This window comes from Phodopus roborovskii, unplaced genomic scaffold (assembly GCF_943737965.1).
Source record: "Phodopus roborovskii unplaced genomic scaffold, PHOROB, whole genome shotgun sequence".
In the NCBI taxonomy this organism is placed as follows: Eukaryota; Metazoa; Chordata; class Mammalia; order Rodentia; family Cricetidae; genus Phodopus; species Phodopus roborovskii.
The window spans coordinates 13,863,773-13,884,722 of record NW_026126540.1 but is presented as its reverse complement, the minus strand read 5'-3'; the positions used below and the strand labels follow the sequence as shown (position 1 = coordinate 13,884,722).

General features: G+C 39.4%; 1 protein-coding gene across 5 annotated transcripts in view; it reads left to right on the top strand.

The window, feature by feature from the left end:
* The window catches only part of Rxfp1 (relaxin family peptide receptor 1), a 120,600-nt gene that overhangs the window by 54,721 nt on the left and 44,929 nt on the right, over window positions 1-20,950 (top strand). For 3 of the 5 annotated variants that reach the window (XM_051199473.1, XM_051199472.1, XM_051199470.1), the window contains 3 exons: window positions 11,595-11,693; window positions 16,135-16,240; window positions 19,798-19,869. In XM_051199473.1, the coding sequence (XP_051055430.1) occupies window positions 16,152-16,240; window positions 19,798-19,869 (161 nt within the window). In that variant the 5' untranslated portion in view covers window positions 11,595-11,693; window positions 16,135-16,151. The remainder of the gene's footprint in view (window positions 1-11,594; window positions 11,694-16,134; window positions 16,241-19,797; window positions 19,870-20,950) is intronic. The other 2 variants (XM_051199474.1, XM_051199475.1) reach the window with 1 other exon arrangement.

The following is a 20,950-nucleotide window of genomic DNA, read 5'->3' as shown; positions in this document are numbered from 1 at the left end:
GCATAACTTCTCTTCTTTGTGGTTAAAACTGTTTCAGTGTGTACATAAACCACATTTCCCTATCCATTCCTCTGTGATTGGACACCTAGCTTGGTGCAATAACTCAGAGACGTGAATAGTGCTGCAGTAAATAATTGTATGCTAGTGTCTCTGTTATGTTGGCTTGAGGTCCTTCTGCCAGGGGTGGTATAACCGGGGCTTACCATAATCTCTCGATTTGAAAGACCTGATATTTGAAAGACCTGATTTCCATAGTAGCTGGACTTCTTTACATTCCCACCAGCAGAATAGAAAGGTGCCCTTTTGTTCACCCCTTCATCAGGGTTTGTTGTTATTTGTTTTCTTTTTTTTTTTTTTTTTTTTTGACCGATGCACTGAGTTCCTTTAATGGCAGGAAGAACAGAGGGAAGTACCGGCCCTCAAACTCACGGATGGTTCACCTACAGGTGACACTCGAATCGTTATTTGTTTTCTTAACGATTGCTTTTCTGACTGGGTGAGATGTGAGATGGAATCTCAAAGCAGTACATTCTCTGATGGCTGGTGAGAAGAAACATCATATGTTTATTGGCCATTTATATTTTATCTTTTAAAAACTATTCATTTTTTTTAAAAAACCAGCTTGGATATGGTGAACTAAGTACACAAGTGTTTTATTGAGAATCTTCGCATTTGTGTTCATCAAGAAGGTTGGTCTATCATTTCTTCTTTTTTCTCATATCTTTTTCTGGATATCAGCATAACACTGGCTTCACTACAGATTTGTAGCTTTCCTTTTCCTCTCTGTTGTCTAATTTGAGAAACAAATGTGTTAATTCTTGAAAGGTCTGGTAGAATTCATCATGGAATTCATCTGGACCTGGCCTTTTCATAGTTGGGAAGATTTTTTTAATTAATATGTCAGTCTTGCTAGTTGTAGATCCATCTTAAATTGTTTGTCTCAGTTTAATTTTTATGGGTCATGTATGTCTAGAAATTCAACTGTTTCTTCTGGATTTTCCTATTTTGTAGAAGATGTTTTTAAGATATATTTCCCAAGAGATATGGAGAAAAGGGAGCACTCCTCCATTGCTGGTGGATGCAAACTTGTACAGCCGCTGTGGAAATTAGTATGGCGATTTCTCAGAAAGTTAGGGTATCATGGTTTAATAAGGATCAGGATAAACAAATAGGCCAAATAGATGTTTATTCAGGAAGAAATAACTTACAACATAGACAGATGAACACCAGCAGGTTCCACCAGTTGCTCTCCTATCGGCATCCCGCCAGCAAGAGAACACTCCAGGCTCCTCCTCAGACCTAGTTCCCCAGGTCACTTCCACCCCTGTCTCCACCCCCCCAATGGGCGTGGTCAGTGCCACAGATTCAGACAAAGTGAATATCTCAATTCCCCTTTTAGTCTAAAGAAAAGATTTAGGCTTAATACAAAGCTATATACAAAACAGTGAATAACAAGTGTGCTCTAAGAAAAGGAAAATCAAGAATATACAAACTTAAGACCTACATATCTGCTCCTAGGGTGAAGGCGTAATGGAGTTTACAATAGAGTTGTCCTAAGCTGGAAAGCTTAAGTCTATTACCTAATATATTTAACTAGGAAGAGAGAATAATAGTTGTGATAGTTTAATCTTCAACCTCAACAAAGACTTGAGAAGGAAAATAAGAATACCTAGGATAGACAGGAAGTACAGATGGGCAACTTCCAAAAGGTGCAGTGAGGACAGAAACATCAAGCTACCTGGACAGTCACCCAAGCTGGCGAGGTGGTGGGACCAGACCGGCAGGAAAAACCTACTCAAGGATCAACCCACCTCAAGAACCTACAATACCACTGTTGTGAATATACCTGAAGGAAGCACAGTCACACCACAAGGACATTTGCCCAACTATGTTCATAGCAACATAATTTGTAATATCCAGATCTTAGAAACAGCCTAGATGCCCCTCAACTGAAGAATGGGTAAAGAAAATGTGATATATTTACAGAACAAAGTACTACTCAGCCTTAAGAAATAATAACATCCTAAAATTCACAGGCAAATGGGCAGAAGTATAAAAAAACCATCCTAAGTGGGGTAACCCAAAATCAAAAAAGACAAATATAGTATGTACTCACTTACTCATCAGTGGATATCAGACATAAAGCCTACAATCTATAACCTCAGCAAAGCTTGAACCCTCTTACAGAAACAGAAACTGATGCACAAATTCACAGCTAACCAATGGGCCAAGTTCCTAGAGTACAATTAAAGTGAGGGAGGAGAAAAAGTATGAACAAAGGAGTCAAGACCATAATGGGGAAACCCACAGAGTCAGCTGACGTGAGCTAGTGAGAGATCACTGACTCAGGTCTGACAAATGGGAATCTGCATAAGACCAAACTAGACTCCCTTAATATAAGTGACAATGATGGGACTGGGTCAATATATGAGGCCACTGGCAGTGGGTCCAATATCTAACACTAATGCACAAACTAACTTAGTGAAGCCCATTCTATATGGAGAGATACCTTACCCAGCCTAGACAGGGGTGTGGGGGTAGAGAGGTGCCTTGGTCCTGTTTCAACTAGATGATGGAACAGACTTACTAGACTTCCTAGGGGAGGCCTTACCCTCTGCATGGGCAGATGGGAGGAGAGGAGGAGTCAGGGAGTGAGAGGAGAGGAGGGAGGGGGACCTGGTATTGGAATATAAAACCTAAATTAATAAAAGAGAGAAATGCAAAGTAATATTATCCCTGATTGATTCATGCATTTGAAAAACTAAAGATTTGGAGTAGAAAGCAATTAATGAGCTCCACTCATCACCTTGCTGAAATTTCTCTTTAACACCTTGCTGTCTCTCAAACCTGTATGCCATAATCTATTTATTCACAACTGTGTGGGTGCTATGCAGTTCTCCATGTGTCAGCTTCATCTCCAGCATCTTCTTTCATTGGACAAATTATTTCCTTGCTTATGTACATTCTGTCTCATTTCAATTTATTAAGTCTTCTAAGTGATATTTGAGGATTAAACAAAGAAATATGCACATTCTTTCCAAGTATAAAGTCTTTATCTCTATAATTTTATTAACCTTTCTAACAAAAGAAAAAAAAATAAAATGCTTTGTCACGCAACAAAGATATGTTTCCCAAAATAAAAACTTAATTTTATTCATTTCACTCTTCCCTTTCTCTTTGGGTATGTTTGGCTGAGATTTGCCAATCCAAATTTGTCTTTTCAAAAAAAAAATTAAGTCTTAGTTTTGTTGATTCTTTGTATTGTCTTTTTTCCTTTCCATTTTATTAATTTCTTCCCCATTCTTAATTATTTCTTTTCATCTACTGATCTGAGAGTTGTCTTGCTTTTCTTTTACAACAGCCCTATGGTGCACTATTATTTTAGAGCTACCTGATTGTGTGTGTGTGTGTGTGTGTGTGTGTGTGTGTGTGTGTGTGTGTGTGTAAGGAGTACGGTTTTTCTGCCCACCGCCAGTCTTGTCCTGCCGCCGCGCCAGCCCCAAATAACACACAGAGACTCTATATTTGATATTATACTGTTGGCCAGTTACTACTTTCTTATCGGCTAGCTCTGTCTTAAGTATTAACCCATTTGTGTTAATCTATGTATTTCCATGTGGTCTTCTTACCCGGAGCCGGCTGCCGCGCACTGCTCTCTCCAGACTCTCCATCTTGGCTCCTCCTTACTACTTCCTATTTCCTCCTTGTCTCTCCTATCTTCCTTTCCTATCAGTATGAGAAACATATACAGAATGACATCTCCCATCGTGTGTGTGTGTGTGTGTGTGTGTAAATGCATGCCATATGTATGTGGATGTCCACAGAGGCCAAAAGAGGGGGGCACATACCCAGGAGCTGTAGTTATAAGTGCCTATGTGCTACCAACATGAGTAGCAGAAACTGAACCCGGGTTCTTTGGGTTTTTTTGTTTTGTTTTGTTTTGTTTTTTTACATATCGATCTCTAACCCAGGTTCTTTGTAAGAAACTGAGCTATACCCTCCCCCCACTTTTAATGTAGGCATTTATAGTTTTTACAAACTAACATTTTAGGGCTGCTTTCATTGTGGATTTGGGAAAGTTGTATCTTCATTTTCATTCTTTCCTAGGGATATGTTTATATTCATCTTGATTTCTTCAGTGACTCATTCTTCACTCAATAGTATGTTGTTTAAGCTCCATAAATTAGTGTAAGTTTTGTAATTTCTCTTACTGTGAGTTCTATTTTTATTCCATACAGTCAAATTATTTCAATATTCCTACACTTGTTAATACTTATTTTGTGTCCGATTGTATGATCTATTTCAGAGAAAGTCCCATGTGTTGCTGAGAAGAATATATATTCAGTAGGTTTTTTGTTGTTAGTGATGATGAATGTTCTGTAGATGTCTGTAGATCCATTTGATCTATGATGTCATTTGACTGAGATGCTTCTCTTTGCTTTCGTCAGGGTGACCTATGTATTAGTGAGAGTGGGGTATTGGAGTAACACATTGCTGCAATAGTGTTGCCTGCATCTGTCTGTCTAGAAGTACTTAGTTTTATGAATCTGGGTGCACCCAGGTTCAATGAATACATGCTTAGATTTGTAATGTTATCTTGATGGTTAGTTCCCTTAACAAGAGACTTTCTTCTGACTGATCTTATTTCCTCAGGTACTAGAAACTTATCACCTTTTTAATTCCTTGCTCTGCTTTTTCCAATCTTTCCCTATACAGTCACATCCATCTTTGATGGTGAGGTTCATTGCTTGGAAGAAATGAGCAGATTCTGTTTTTTAATGTAATATGAATTTTTAATGCCATTTTTGATACCATTAATATTCAGAGTTATTATTGAGAAATATGTGCTATTTACTGTCACTTTGTAGTGTTTAATCTTTTCCAAGTCCTCCTCTGCTCAACAACCATTCTGATATGGTTTATTCTTTCCTGTAGCCTCAATGATGTGTTTGTCTTAGTATTCAGCATGAAGTATTTCTTCAGATAGTCTCTGTGTAGTTGACTTAGTGACCAACTTTTTCTTTTGCCTTCAATTACAACAGCTAGTTTTTCTGGGTATAGTAGTCTGGGTTTGGTATTGTCTTTTGGAGCCTGAAATGACATCATTCAAAGCCCTCCTCACTTTAAAAGTTTTGGTTTGGTTTGCTTTGTCATAATGTGTTTTGTTTGAGAAAAATGGTTGCTGTTAGAATGGGCCTGTATATGTGGCTCTGTATTTCTGTCTTCCAGCATTAACATACTTTCTTTATTCTGGATATTTAGTTCTTTATGAGGTAATTCTTTTCTAGTCTTGTTTCATTGGTGTTCTAAATGCCACATGTTAGGGGCATTCTTTCCCTAAATTTGGGGGAAATTTCTGCAGTGATTTTATTGAAACTATTTTCTGTTGATGAAAGTTTCTTTCCTTCCAGGTCCCTCACTTGCCTTGCCCCAAATAAGCGCACAAAGACTTATAATAATTATTAAACTGTTAGCCAATGGCTACAGCTTCTTATTGGCTAACTCTGTTTTCATTATTATCCCATTTCTATAAATCTGTGTATTTCCACGTGGTCTTAATCTTACCAGAGAGGGGAAGGACCTGCTTCTCCTTTGTGGTCTACAAACTGACTCCTTGTAACACCTCTCTGCCTACCTTTCCCAGAATTCTCCTCATCTCCTAGCCCTGCCTATCTTCCTGCCTTTAGCAGCCAAACAGTGTTTTACTCATCAACCAATAAGAGAAACATATATACAGAAGGGAATCCCATCATCAATTTTCTGTGTCTTTTTCAACAAATTCTTGCCCTTCTTCTATGCCCATGATTCATAGATTTGCTCTTGTCATAATGTTCTAAAGACTGGATCCCCCTAGAACTGGGGTTAGCAACAGTTGTAAGTCACTTGGCTAGTAATCAAACTCAGATCCTATGAAAGAGCAGCACCCACTCTTAGCCACTGAGCCATGTCTCAGGTTTGGAGAGGATTTTATTGAGTTTGGGGATTTTGTTTTGTTTTGCTTTGCTTTGTTTTTTCACTTTTGTTCTTGAATTTTTCATTTCCAATATTTTAGTTTAGTTTTTCTTCAATATTTCTATGTCTTAATTGAATGGCCATTTCATGTCCTACGTTGGCTTCCTGTTGTCATTCAAATGTTTGTATTCTCTGGAAGTTCACTCAGGAGTTTATGTCCTCTTCCATTTCTCTGTACAGCTCATACTCATTCTTTTTCATTCTTCATCTGGGATTCTGTCCCATTCACTTTCATTGGAGGTGAGGTCTTGGATTCTCACGCTTTTCGCTTACTGCATTTAGATGTATTGAAACAGATAGGTCATTCATTGGATTTGGTTTTTTTTTTTTTTTAACCACCCTTCTTTCAGTAGAAGTAGTTTTAAATTTCCAGAAAGACTAGGTTTTAGTAGTAGTGAGGTGTCATCTTCCTCTGTTGAACTGTTATGCAAGGCAACAGGCTCCCTCCCCATTGCTGCCCTGTGGGAAGAACATTATCTTCAAATGCAATCATTATCAAAGGGTTAGCCCACTATGAAAATACAGTAATGGCAAATAAAAATTCCCCTGAGGACTTGCCCTATGATTTACCCGGGATGCAGAAAATGCAGATTTCCAGGCCCCATACTGGAACAAGAATCTATATTCTCAGTAAGTGCCTTAAGTTTCAAGTTCTGCTAGAGTAAAGACTGAGTTTTCTTTCACTGGTGTATCTTTAAGTACTCCATTCATTCACTGAGTATCTCCAAAGTCTTCTTTCAATGTAAAGTACTCTGTAGATTACCCTAGATCACCTCAAAAATAGCAGAAAATGAAATTCCTGCAATAGTTACAAAGGCATGAAAAACTGTATCCTTAAAATATCAAGCATATATGAGTTAAAATATAGAAACACATAATACAAAAAAGCTGTTCTCTTGCAAATGCTAACTCCCACTTTGCAATTCTGGCCACATGTCTCTTGTTCTATGTGCCTGCCTTCTGCTAGAGGAAGGAAAGACTAGGAAGAAGAAAATGCCTTGGCAAGTGGAAAGAAGGAAAAAAAACTATTTAAAAAAATTTCTACAAAATACATGCTCTAACCTCAAGAGGAATGAGCAGGTTTGTACTCTTTCTGCTAGTCAAAAAGTCCTCCCTGCATCCAGATTTTACTTCTTTCACCTCTTTCTATTTTTCCACTGCTCTCTCTCTCTCTCTCTCTCTCTCTCTCTCTCTCTCTCTCTCTCTCTCTCTGTGTGTGTGTGTGTGTGTGTGTGTGTGTGTGTGTGTGTGTGTGTGTGTCACGGGGAGAGAGGAAGGCTGAAAGACATGAAGTGATGCAAGAATAAGAAAGAGTAGGAGCAGGGATTCCTGGGCTCCACTCTGCTAACCTCACAGGTCCACTCAGTGTGTCAAGGACACCCTCCCAGACGTAGCAGTTGGTACAAAGCCAGTTGTTTATCATAAGCAGCAGCTCAGCTACAACAGTAGCTGGAAATGACAGGAAGAAGTTCAACGAGGACAGAAGGAGTGCTGGAGTCTCCTCCATAATGGCCCATGTTGCCCAGTGATGTCACCTTTGAGAAGGTCATCAGTGTGACAGTCACCAATGCTAAAGGGGAAGAATCTTCAATGAAATGAACATGGGGGCCACTGTCACCATGGTCAGCTACTGTACTTCAGTGACCTCTGCACTGCATGAACGGCCTGGAACAACTTCTTCTCCCACCACTACTTAGGTTGCAGGCTTTCCCCATCTCTAATATCCACAGATCCCTACTCCTCTCCCCATACCATTCATGGTAACCGTGACAGTAATGGATGGCCTTGCAATCCCTTCCCTAACTGCCAGCTCTGTTCTCAGCCTGTCCCCTGTTGAAGATTCTTTGGACCCCAAGGCTTCATAAAGAAGTATGATGACAGGGGTATGAATATTTATGTTTTTTTATAACTGTTAAGAGGCAAAGACGGTATGCAGTGGAGTTTATGGTGACACATACATTTTATTTTTATTGTTGTTTGTTTTGTTTTGTTTTGCTTGGTTGGTTTTTTGAGACAGGGTTTCTCTGTGTAGCTCTGTAGACCAGGCTGGCCTCTAACTCACAGAGATCCACCTGCCTCTGCCTCTGGAGTGCTGGGATTAAGGATGTATGCCACCACTGCCCGGCTGACAGGTACATTTTAGTAACACATTCCAGAGGGACTATTGTCCGTGAAGCTACCATTGCCCATAACAGTCCACCTGGTCCCAGATGGTATCCCAGTGAAAGCTTCACTAAAGCCATTTTATAACAGAAAAGAAAGAAAAAAAGAGCAAGCAAGCAATGATGAAACTCAAGCAACTACACCATTTGAACCTGTTTGACAAAATTGCTGCAACAAAGGCCACAGTGATGGCCAACACTAATTGTCAACTGGACAAAATCCAGAGTTATCTGACAAATGGGCTTTAGGAATGTTTGCTGGGGTTATTGTGACTAGGTTAACTGAGGAATGGCGCCATTCCCTGGGCAAGGTTTCTTGGATCTTGTAAGGGAAAGAAGGGGAGCTGGGTAGTAGCAGCATAGACTAATTCAGTGCAGTATGACCAGTTGTCTCAAGCTCCTATGTGACTGTGACTTCTCCCAAAGTGAAGAACTGTAACCTCAGAGCTAAAATAACCCCACACACAAACTTAACTTGCTTTTGTCAGAGTATTTTATCACAGAAGCAGTGAGGAAACCATGATAACCACATGTAGTGCATTCCTTAAAATAGAGAAGGGCAAGAGAGCAATTATGAGAGACAAATAACCAGGAAAGGGCACCAAGCCCATGCTGTTAAGTCACTGCACTATATATGGCAAAAATGTGACAACTTAAAATAGCCCACTTGTAAACGCTGAGTTAAATATAGGACCTGCTAAAGGAACACTGCAAATAGCATCATGTCAGTCACTGATATGTCTGTCAGTTTCAACAGCAGCAAGGAAATACCACCTACACCCTGTGTTTCATGGAACTGCCATGCTACTGGTTTTTCCACATTGCTTCTGAGCAAATACATGACCAAATGAGCCTCGGCTGCCCTATCCACAGTTTCACAAGGCCCTGCAGCCTGCAAGGTCAAGACTGCAGGCCCTCTTAGACATGCTTGTCCTCTTACCCGTCCTCTATGGCTGTGACACAAAAAGCAGCCTTGGTTAGAATAAGAAGACGAGGGGTGTTACCTCAGTGGTAGAGCACTTGCCTAGTGTGTGAGAGTCCCTGGGTTAGATCTATAGCACCACAGCAAAAGAAGAAAGAGAAGGGGAAGGGGAGGACAGAGGGAGAGAGAGGAGGAAAAAGAAGCTCCTTCCACATTGTTAAAGACCAATGAGTCAAGTATTTCCACACTTTGTTTACAAACAGATAACAATTCATGTTGCTACTCTGAAAAAAATGAATTTATCTTAAAACTCTTTGATAACACTCAATACTTTCCTTAATTCCAATTCCTAAATACTTCTGTGTTAATTAAAAGAATTGGTTAAATGTTTACAGAGAAGTCCAACAAACTGCCAAGTCCAGAAAAGGGAAAATTCCAGTGCCAGGAACCTTGAAACCTGATGGAGACATGTTGCCTTAGTTATTAGTCTTTTTGCATCAACAAAATGCCTAGCAAATGCAACTTAAAGAACAAAGATTTATTTTTGATACACACTTCACAGGTACAGTTCACTATGGAAAGGAGTTCCAGTGGCTGCAGGCTTGAAGCAGCTGGTCACCTTGCATCCACAGTCAAGAAGCACAGAGTCGTAGATGAGGCTATCATGCAGTAGAACACTTGCCTCATGGGCATGGTTAGATTCAATCCTCAATGCTGAAGAAAAAAATGGGGCAAAAGGGATTATACTCAGTGTGCTTTCTTTTTATTTGTTCTGGAACCCTAAACTACCTTGTGGCTCTGCACACAGCTAGTGAGGGGCCCTCCCATGCCAGCTAACTCAATCCAACAAACACTCATAAATATGCCCAGAAGCTTTCGTCTTTAGCAAATGAGGATTCTGCCATATCATAAGCATACCCCTTACCAATCTGATACTTAACTGTATCTCATAGGCCGGTAACTATCTGTTCTTTGTCCCTGTGCATTTGTGGCCATCTCATAATACAGAATGCATCCATTCCAGCTTCAAACATCTACTCATGCTTTAACAGTTTCAACATCATCTAAAAGTCCAAAGTCTTCTGATACTAAAAACAGTGCCTTAACTGTGAACTTCTATAATGTTTCAAATGAGTTCTACTACACAATGGCTCCAAATAACTGCTCTCATTCCAACATAGACAAATGGGAGCATAGCAAGAAGAGATCAGACCAAATCAACACCAAAACCCAACAGGGCAAACATCAGATCATACAGTTCCATGTCCAGCTTCTGGAGCTCTTGATGGGACATTCTGGGCCCCAAGGGACTTCAGTGTCCCCTTTTCTCCAGCTCTGCTGGCTGCAGCACACATAGCCTTTCTCTTGAGTCAGCTCTATTCCCTATATTAAGTGCCTTTGTCTTCTCCCCAACACTGGGATTACAAGAACATGCCAGCTTTGGTTTGTTTAGTTGTTTGTTTGTTTGTTTGTTTGTTTGTTTGTTTTTTATGTGAATTCTGGGGATTAAACTCAAGTTCTATTAAAAATAAAAACAGCAAACAAAATAGATGCCTGGGCATAATAGCACAAGCATTTAATCCCAGCAATCGAGGCAAGTAGATCTCTGTGGGTTGAGACCATCCTGGTCTACAAAGTGAGTTCCAGAATTGCCATGGCAGTTACAGAGAAAACCTGTCGTGAAAAACATAACAATAACAAAAACGGGGGGGGGGGGAACACTCAGATTCAGAAGTTTATACAGCAAGTACTTTACTAGTTGTGACACCTGCTGGGCTTGCTGCTTCTTAAATACAGTCATCATGGGCACCTTAACTAGAGTTCTAATAGTGTAAAGAAACAGTTGACCAAAGCAACTCTTTTAACGAAAGCATTTAATCAGGGGCTGACTTATAGTTCCATAGTATCAGTCTGTGATCATCACTGTGGGAACATCATCAGGCATGACACTGAAGACTTTACATCATGGTCTGCAGGCAGCAGGCAAACAGAGGGAAGTGCCAAGCCCGATATGGGCTTTTGAATCTTCAAATCCCACCCCCAATGGAACACCTTATGAGGACATACCTACTCCAACAAGGCTATACCTCCCAACCCTTCCTAAACAGTTCACCAGCTGGAGACTAAGCATGAGAATTACCATTCTCATCAAAACCACCATGGTGTCTATGCAAGAAACAGTTTCAGCTAATTAAGGTGGTTTAGGGAAACAAAACAACAATGTGGAGAATGGTATACCACATTTCATCATATCTATCACTGGCTCAAGTGTGGTCAAAGTTACTACAGTATTTGATGAATATGGAGAGTCGGACCACCCCAGACCTCCCACTGGGGACAGAAATTCACACCTGTAGGAAGTCCATGGTGGCAATTACTAAACTGCCTTTGAGTTTCACTGGCTTATTTTAGAGGAACTATTTTTGCCAAGATAGGAAAACATATCTGCTTGGTTTTCCTTTTTAACTTTCTTGCTACCTGATTTTTTTTCTTTTCAGGAGACAACAATGGGTGGTCTCTACAATTCGACAAATACTTTGCTACTTACTACAGACTGACTTCCACGCGTCCCTTGGTGGCAAAAACTTCTGAATGCTGTAAGTAGCCACAGCAGCTGAATCCCCTCTTTGATGAGTTCATGGTAAGATGCCATGCTATTAAATTTTGGATACAACTTTCTTTTTTTTGAAAGCCAATTATAGTTTTCTAGTTGCAGACGTTTTAAGAAAGGAGGCCTTAATTTGGAATTCTGTTTTAAAGTGCATCAGGAATCAATCAAATCAGGTTTTGCAAACAGAATTAGTGTCAGCAGTCGGGGTTACAGTTTTATGCTCTTTTTTGCCATCACCGTAAACTCTTCAGTAAAGGAAAACTAAAAATGCTGGGAGAGCAGAGCAGCTGCTCAGGTCCTAATGTCTATAAGTGAAGAGCATCTGCGGTTGAAGCCACAGATCTCTGAAAGCCCTATCACTGAAGCTGGCTATACACAGTCACCTGCTGAATATTTGCAGATACTGCACGGGGTATGGAAGGAAGAAAGCCTGAACAGTAGTGGTTTCATCATGTTTTAGGTCGGGAATACTTATTAAAATAATTCCTCTTAAATAAATGTTGCCTAGTTAATGAACTATGCAAATATACATGTGTGCTTTGAACCTGTAATTTCCAAAGCTATACTCATAAGCCAAGGGTTAAAGGATGGGAAGACTCTTTTACTATATTCTTTTCCTGTTTGTTCTACCACAAATTTAAAGCTTAGCTTTTCAGATTGTTGATAATTTTTTGTCTTCACTACTCAAATAGGATTAATAGGCAACCAACAATCCCCAATGCTAAGGTATACACATCTCTCCCTTGAGTCTTAGAGGTGCCCAGCAACCTATGGCAGCATCATACCTGCCTCTCAAAAGAAGGGGATCAAATAATTTGATCACTAGAAGGCTAAAAGTTCTACTGGTGGTGTAGCTGCATGGCAGGACACTTGCCTAGCATGTAGGAAGCCCCAAGATCAATCTCTAATATCACTGAAAAAAATGTAAGCTAAAACCTTTTTGAAGAAATAAAAGCTTAAAATGTATAGTATTGTTATTAATATAACATAAAATATAAACTAAATATATATCTTAAAATGTAATTTCATTTTTGATATATTAATTTTCATTTCCTATATTTTAATTGAATTTTATATTTTACACCATTCAAAAAACTGAATCAAATCTTATATTTTATCATATTTCCAAAATATTTTATTAATTTAAAATTAAAGTATAGTTATTAACAGAAATAAATCAATAACATGTTAACAAGTTCTAAAAGGCAAAAATCAAATGGAAAATGAAAATGTAATAAGCCCAAACAATATTCTATAAGAAAAATCTCAGTTTGGTATTATGATACACACCTGCACATATGTCAGCATAAGAAGTTCGATGAGATAATGTTGCAATGACAATACCAGAGGCCTAGGTAGGAGGATCTAACATCCAAGAACATCCTGGGCCACACACTAGGAGCCTGTCTCCAAAAACACTGGAAAGAAAGATGGGAATGGGAGAAGAAGAGAAGAAGGAAACAAAATGAGAGAGAGGGAGAGAGAAGGAGAGAAGGAGGGAGGAGAAAGAAGATGAGGGGAGGGAGAGAGCTCAGGAAAACTCCTGCTGAGGAGACTTCAGCAGCTGCATTTACAGCTCAGGTCATTAAGGTCAAGGAGAGAAACTGCAGCTTACCTAACACATGGTTTATAAAGCAAAAATAATGGTGAAAATGGACTGAGCCGGCCAAAGAACCCTGTTTTTCCCACTCTGTCACTGTGGAAGAGATTTGTCAGAAGCGTAATTACTCAAGAAGCATGGCACTACACAATAAACGGAGGACCAAGATCAACACAGAGGTAATTTTTTTTTTTATCAACACTTAGAAGACATAAAAGGCACTATTTTTAATTAAATTTCTTTAGAGAGAGCAGGGATTAAACTTGCTAAATTAAGCATCTTTTTAAGCAGTACTTGAAATAAGAGAACAGGATAAAAATCTTGGGGCGAAACTTAAATTAAGGTTCCTTTTTGTAACACTTTTCTTGTGTCGGATTCTTGGTGGAAATTAACCTGAGAACAGCTCAAAAACATTCTTGGATACTTGAGAGAATGTGAACAATTCACATTTTAAAATCACCTCTGAAGGTTTAAAATAACCTTCAGAGAAAGATTATGAGAAGTATCATACGTAGGATAGTCAATGCATGAGCAAAGTTTGACTTTGAAAGATGTCAGGGAGAAATTGTTTACTAATTGGCTACAAGCATTAACTTGCTGATGCATTAACCTTCTTTTTAACCCTGTTGAAATTCTTACATGAACAATTTTTAATAGAATTTTATATTAGCAGGGTGGCTTTGAACCCACAGTCCTTCTACCTCTGCCTCCCAAATGCTGGATCACAGGTGTATGCCACCATATTTTGCAGAACAGGTACAACTTTGGGATGTGACAGAATTCAGTTTTTCAAAAGATATTTTAAGACATCCTTTCTTTGGGTGAATAATGCCTAAAACTGCACTTTTGAGGTATAGCTATGTTTCTCTCTCTCTCTCTCTCTCTCTCTCTCTCTCTCTCTCTCTCTCTCTCTCTCTCTCTCTCTCTGAGGGGCATGCCAACAACCTCCCAAATAAATCACACAGAGAGACTTATTCTTTCTTATGAATGTTTGCCCTTATCTTGACTTGTTTTTTAGACAGCTTTTCTTAAATTATCCCATCTATCTTTTGCCTCTGGGCTTTTATCTTTCTCTACTCTATATAGCTTTATTTCTTTCTTACTTCATTGCTGATTGTGTAGCTGGGGAGCTGACCCCTGATGTCCTCCTCTCCTTCTCCTTTTTCTTGCTCCCCATCCTCTCTTACCAAATTTCTCCTCCTATTTATTCTATCCTTTCTCCTGCCTGGCTATTGGCCATTCAGCTCTTTATTAGACCAATCAGGTGCCTTAGACAGGCAAAATAACACAGAGTTAAACAAGTGAAACATAAAAGAATCCAACACATTCTTGCATCATTAAACAAATATTCCACAGCATAAATGGATGCATCTTAAAATAATATTCCACAACAGTGGGGTGAATGCTTTTCTGCACATTCTAATTTCACTGATATTGAATGTTAGGAAGATGTAGAATGGGATGGAAGTAAGCTTTTGGCCATCTTGTGGGGCTGGAGTATCTTAAGGATGAGATTCAACACATCTAAAATCACTGGAGAGCTACAGTTCACATAGCTAAGCAGTCTTGTGGCAATTGTGTTCCATATAACTTATACAGTATGGTTTCTGCTTGCTGTGGAATGGACACTGCCAAGACAGCAAGTGTTCCGTTCTGCATTTCTTCCTTCCTGGTGCTGGAAACTACATAGCAGCAACTACAGCTGCAAATATTTACTGCCCTGGTGTACAAAGGGAACCACTTCCAACTGTTGTCAATCAGGAATGTGTGTAGCTGTGTCTACCAACTTCTTCAAAGAAACTAAAATCGCAGTGCTTCACATATAACTGCTTATTTTAAAACAGTTATAGTTCATTTAAAACACTGCATGGACAAGCAATAGTTGCTGCAAGTTCTCTCAATCCTCCTCCCTGAGCTACCCTTTCAAAAGCACGAAAGCACACCATTCAGTGCTTATGACTCCTTTCTTGCTTGCTTCTGATGAAAATGATTTAGTCTTCCACAAAGGCTTTATTTATTACTTTCGATGCTTACTCTGAAACAGAAGCTTTCAAATGGATGTTGAGCCCCCACACCATCACTTCTCCCTTTGGAGACAGAAAAGGAAGAAGATTTCATTCATTTTGTTCCAAGTGAAAGTCAATCTGATATTTAAAGAAAAAAAAATGGTGGAACTGAGAAGGTGGCTCATGTGCTCCCGACCTAGTTCAAAAGTCCATCCCACCATGGAATTCATTTCATTATCTCCTGTGTCTAGGAAACTTAAAATAGCATAAAGAGATTTGTTCAGGAAACTCTCCTTTCCCCAACCCCAAGTTAGTCAGCTTTCCATTATCAAAACAAAGATCTGAGCCAATGGTTGGAAGATTTCTCAGTAGTTAAGGATACTGGCTTCTCTTGCAGAGGACTGGAGTTTGGTTCCCAATGCCCACCCTTCTCCAACCCCTTTTGCCCCCACTCCCACCCTCACCAGCAGATGCTCACAACCACCTGTAACCCCCAGTTGCAAGGGATCTGATGCCCTCTGGACCACCCAGAAAGACACACACGCGTGCGAATAGAAAAGTAAATCTTGGAAAAAGAAAAAGGACTGGGCTCCTCAATGTGTGTGTTTCCTAATGTTAATGCTAGACTGGTCTGGTCTTGAAGTTAAATTCAGAGCAAACTGTGGAACCTTAATTTACAGCATTCCCCCAAGTTCTTGGGTAAAGCATGATATACTTTTATATTAGTCAATGTTCTCATGGCTCTGCATTTCTTTCTCTTCATTCCCCTCCTCTCCCTGGCCCCTCACGTCATCATTCCTTCCTGCTTCCTCTCTGTTCAGTGGTTGGCTCTGTGCCCATGCATTGTTTGTGCCGAGATCTAGAGCTTGACTGTGATGGAGCCAATTTACGAGCTGTCCCGTCAGTTTCTTCCAATGTGACTGTAATGTAAGTAGCAAAGACTGGCTCGTCCTTAAGGCTGGATAGAACCGCAGTGAAACCTCCCGGAATGACTCCGGATCAATTCTTAAGATGCATTTGTGTTCAAAGACCGTCTCATCTGTAGAGCAGTGATAATGAACTTTTCACAGATGGTTTTAAATACTTTTAAATACTGGCCTCACCTTAAATTACTCCATAAACAGTTCTGGGAAGTGTTGACTATTCACCATATTTTATCTAAGCAAAACACACCATCCAGTTCTATTGTTGGGGGAGTGGGGCTAAATAAACTACTACCCAGAACTTTCCTCATCACGCGGAATTTTTATTGGATGCTTATTGCAACAGCTGTTTTAGAGTTTATTACACGTGAAGAGTTTTCATATGCTCTTGTGTATAAGTAAATTTAATTTACTAGAGGAACAAGTAAAATAAATTGGATAAAATATTCCCAGAACTTCACATTTAAATTAACTTCTAAATCACACTTTGACTCAGACATGTTGATACTGGGGTCTTTTCCTATGAAATGCAACATTACATATGGAAAAGGGAAGGAGTCTTTTGAAACTGTCTTGCTGGACTCAGTATTTGTGAGAATAATTTCTAGTTCTGGTTATTTGAACTCAACCAGACTTCTGCAGCACACAAACACATATTTTGGTCCAGATTTTTTTTTTAAAGAATGCAATGGAAAGTAAAAGCTTCAGTATATTTTTTATTGAGTCGGTTGGGTTTAGGGTTTTGTTTGTGTGGGCTCTCCCTCCATGTATTTTAATATCTTGTGACTCTGGCTTTCTGGTTCATGCAGACACAGTAAGAGTAACCCTTGAGTATACAGGTGTTGGCAAGTCTTGCCTTTCTCAAACAACCTGCCAGACAACCCAGATGCTTGGCACACAGGTAAAGGAGCTGCAGCAGAGTCCCATCAAGTTCTCAGAATCTAAGTGTTGCCTGTGGATCTCAGTCTGGGAACATAAAACCACAAAAGCTCCCTTTCCCCCCCCCAAGGAAGTGACAGTTCCTGGACAAGGAGGAAGCATCCACTAGTGTTCTCTCCCCTCCCATGGCTTATCATGGCAATTAGTTCTGCTAGAGAAAAAAATAATGATTTCCCCCATGGAAACTGAGGGAGATTCCAGGAAGATTGTCTATGAATTCAGTTCTGACTGGTGAGAGGAATAATTATCACCTCCACTGCTTACATCAAGTTACTGGAAAATCCAAATGAAAGACAGATGCAGCCCACCTCATTTCTCATTTTCCCACAAGTGACATTGGGATCCATTTGCCAATAATCCAACCAGCCTCTGTGAAAGAAAGTAACAGAAAAAGAATGCTAGTGGGATGGAGGTCGAGGGGTGGGGGGAACAGGGTAAATAATTTGGTTAAATTATGATTTGATTTAAGAAGAAATGTTCTGACTACATATTTATAGTATTTACACATAAATAGATATATATCCATCAGCTTTAACCTAGAAGGGAAAGAAGGAGGGGGGGGACAGATAGAGGGACGGAGGGAGGGAGGGAGGTAGGGAGGGAGGAAGGGAGGGAGGGAAAGTAAAACTAAAGCTAAAGTCATATCCTGCAAGAAGACAAGTGAATAATGTCAGTAAGGTGACTTTGGGGCACCCACCCTGGATTACAGATTGATGGAAGAACGAGGAGGCCAGGTCTCAATAAGTGGGAATGACCAAGACGTCAATGTTAAATCTAACATAGTCATTGGGTGGATATTCAACAGACATTTACAGATGTAGGTATAATGCTCAGAGGTTTAAATCTACAACATTTGAATGGTTTTTAAAAGAAAAAAAGCATTGTTAGACTTGGAGTGTAACTCAGTAATACTGCATTTGCTTAACATGCATGAGTCATAATCAGGACTGTAAACACACACACACACACACACACACACCACAGCAACTTTGAATATATATATATATGTATATATATATATACATATATATATATATATATTCTGTACAGCATCGTCTTTTACTTTGGATTAAACCACTTGATTCCAGTTGACCCTATAATAGACTCTTCTCTGCAGATGCTGACTCAGCTTCATACCCTTGCCCCAGTCTGTTTGTTGTTTGAAAGGGAAAAAAAGTTCTAGACTTTAGTGTAAATGTATTACAAGACTAAATATCATGTTCCTTTACCAAGTTCTTCCAGATTTTGAGTTGCAGCTATTACAGGGAAATGTCAGGAGTGGCCTAAATCATATATAAGTAAAGTATCAAAGAAGCCAATCATCCAGTGAGTGTTTATGGAAATCGAGACTTTTGGAAAATGTTTCAAATAAATGCTAAAGAGTGAGATTGGCAGACAGATAGCTATGAATATTTATGCATTGTTCTAGCTCAAACAAATGTTAACTTCAAGAGCTGACTTTTAGATCCCCGAACTTAACCAATAAAAAGCAGAGCTCTGGCTTGCCTTTTGTTCTCTGTGACTTACACTTGCAAATATGAGTGTGTGTGGGGGGGGGGGGGTGTGTATGACTTTGTGAAGAACAAACATAATATCAAATTTTGAAATATAAATATCTTATGTGATTAAAGAATCTGGGGATTTCCCTATCAATAAAAATAATATGTATCCCTTTTAATATCAGGGCATTTTGAAAATATAAATGAAGCTATTTGTGAAAATATTTTGTATCATTTAGAAAGAATATTTGTGTATAAACCCTAGGCATGCATTAATAAGGACCCAGCTTTACTAGAGAGATTTCTTGGAAATCCTTGAAAGAGCCTCCCTCCCTGTAAGGCAGTCCACTCCACTCAAGGGTAGTTAGCCCTGCTTTGAGGATTCTCATAGAATTTCACTTGTAGCTCTTTTTAAGACTATTAAGTGTGCTTTCTTGCATAGTCTTAAAAGAGAAGGCAATGCAATCATCTGCATTGTTTTTCCAGATATCCTCCAAAATTTCCAACACACTGAAATAATCCCTACACAATCACTTTGAAATGAACGTGTACATAAACATAATAAGAATAGGACAACAAATTGCCTTTTTATCCCTGGGGACTAACTCTGAAGGAATCCTCTAGTTTATAGGCAAGGGAAATCATTAGTCATCCAAATAGAGTGTGAGGATTAGGGCAGAGATATTGCTTTTCTTACAAAGCCCAAGGTGGAAATTTAGAGGGCATTTATTGAGAAAATGAATGAATGAATGAATGATGAACAAACAGATGGATGAATGAATGAACACACTTTTAAAAGCACACCAAACTTTTACCTAGGTCATTAAACCCAAACTAAAATGTTTAACAATGTATCTTTCCCCATTATAAACACCCAAAGACTGTAAGGCCAAGTTTGGTTTGAAAGCTAAGGCTGAACACTGTAGGAAAGGATGTCTCAGTAAGCTGGGATAAAGATGAAATGTGACTTGGAGAAAGCGTGACCAGTTAGGTTTGGTGAGTCATATCATTAAAATAGTGCTTCCAGCTCAGAATCCCACTCAAGATCATCCACGTTACAATTAGAAGTAAGACATTAAAGTGAAAATCTGCTCAGCAAAACCAAACTCTGTATGTGTTTCAGGTCCCTGAAGCAGAACTTCATACGATCACTCCCTCCCAACGGCTTCAGAAAGTACCATGAGCTTCAAAAGCTGTAAGGAAAACTTTAACTCTGGGCTTACATTGAACCTGCAGTCTTGTGCACCTGTTTCTTGTTCCTTCTGTAAAGAATAGCGTCATACCACATATTAAGTCTAATAATCCCACCTGGAGAAATCATGTGCCCCTTAGCTGTAGACTTGCAGGTAAAACTGCTGAGTATTTCTAGGAGACATTCTAGAAAAACCTCAGATAGCCATCCCCAAACAAACTGAAGCACATGTTCTGATGATCTTTCACCATTCACCTCAGAATGAAAATAGGGATTTTTGCCTCCTATCATGGATCCTCCTATCATGGATCCTCCTATCCTCCGATCATGGATCAGCTCAATGCTCATCTCAGAGAAAGATGGGGGGGAGTTAGGGCCAGTAAGATGGTTCAGTGTAAAAGCACTGTTTTAGTCATAGTCATCAGGGTTTTCTAGAGTAACAAAACACACACACATACACACATCTTCCTGTATACATACATATACATGTGTGTGTTACCATAGATGTGTGTTCCCATATATGTGTGTATGTGTGCTTGTGTTTTCCCATATATGTATGTATATGTTCAATTGTTCATGGATATATGCATAAATAGGATTTATAAGAACAAAACCATCCAGCAGGGGCACCAAGCCTGATGACCTGAGCACAGTCCCTGGAATGAGATAGCTGACTGACTCTCAAAGGTTGTCCTCTGATCCTTACATATACCGCATGGTATGTACAAACACAAATAGATAAATGAAAAAAAAGCAATAAGGACTGCAGTGATGCCTTAGCAGGTAAAAGCAAGTATTACTCTTTCAGAAATCCAGAGTTCAGATCCTAGCCCAAGTCAGCCATTCATAACTGTCTGTAACTCTAGCTCTTGGGAATCCAATACCTCTGGTCTCCTGGAGGACCCACTCATGTGCACATATGAACACACAGACACAAACATATGCTTATAATCAAAAATAAAATCAATCTTAAAAAATAACTTTTAAGATGTGATTTTTTTTCACAAGATCCACTATCACTATTAAATAGTGAGCTAGGGATTTAGACCTGGGGTAGAATACTTGCTCAGTATGTGCCAGACAC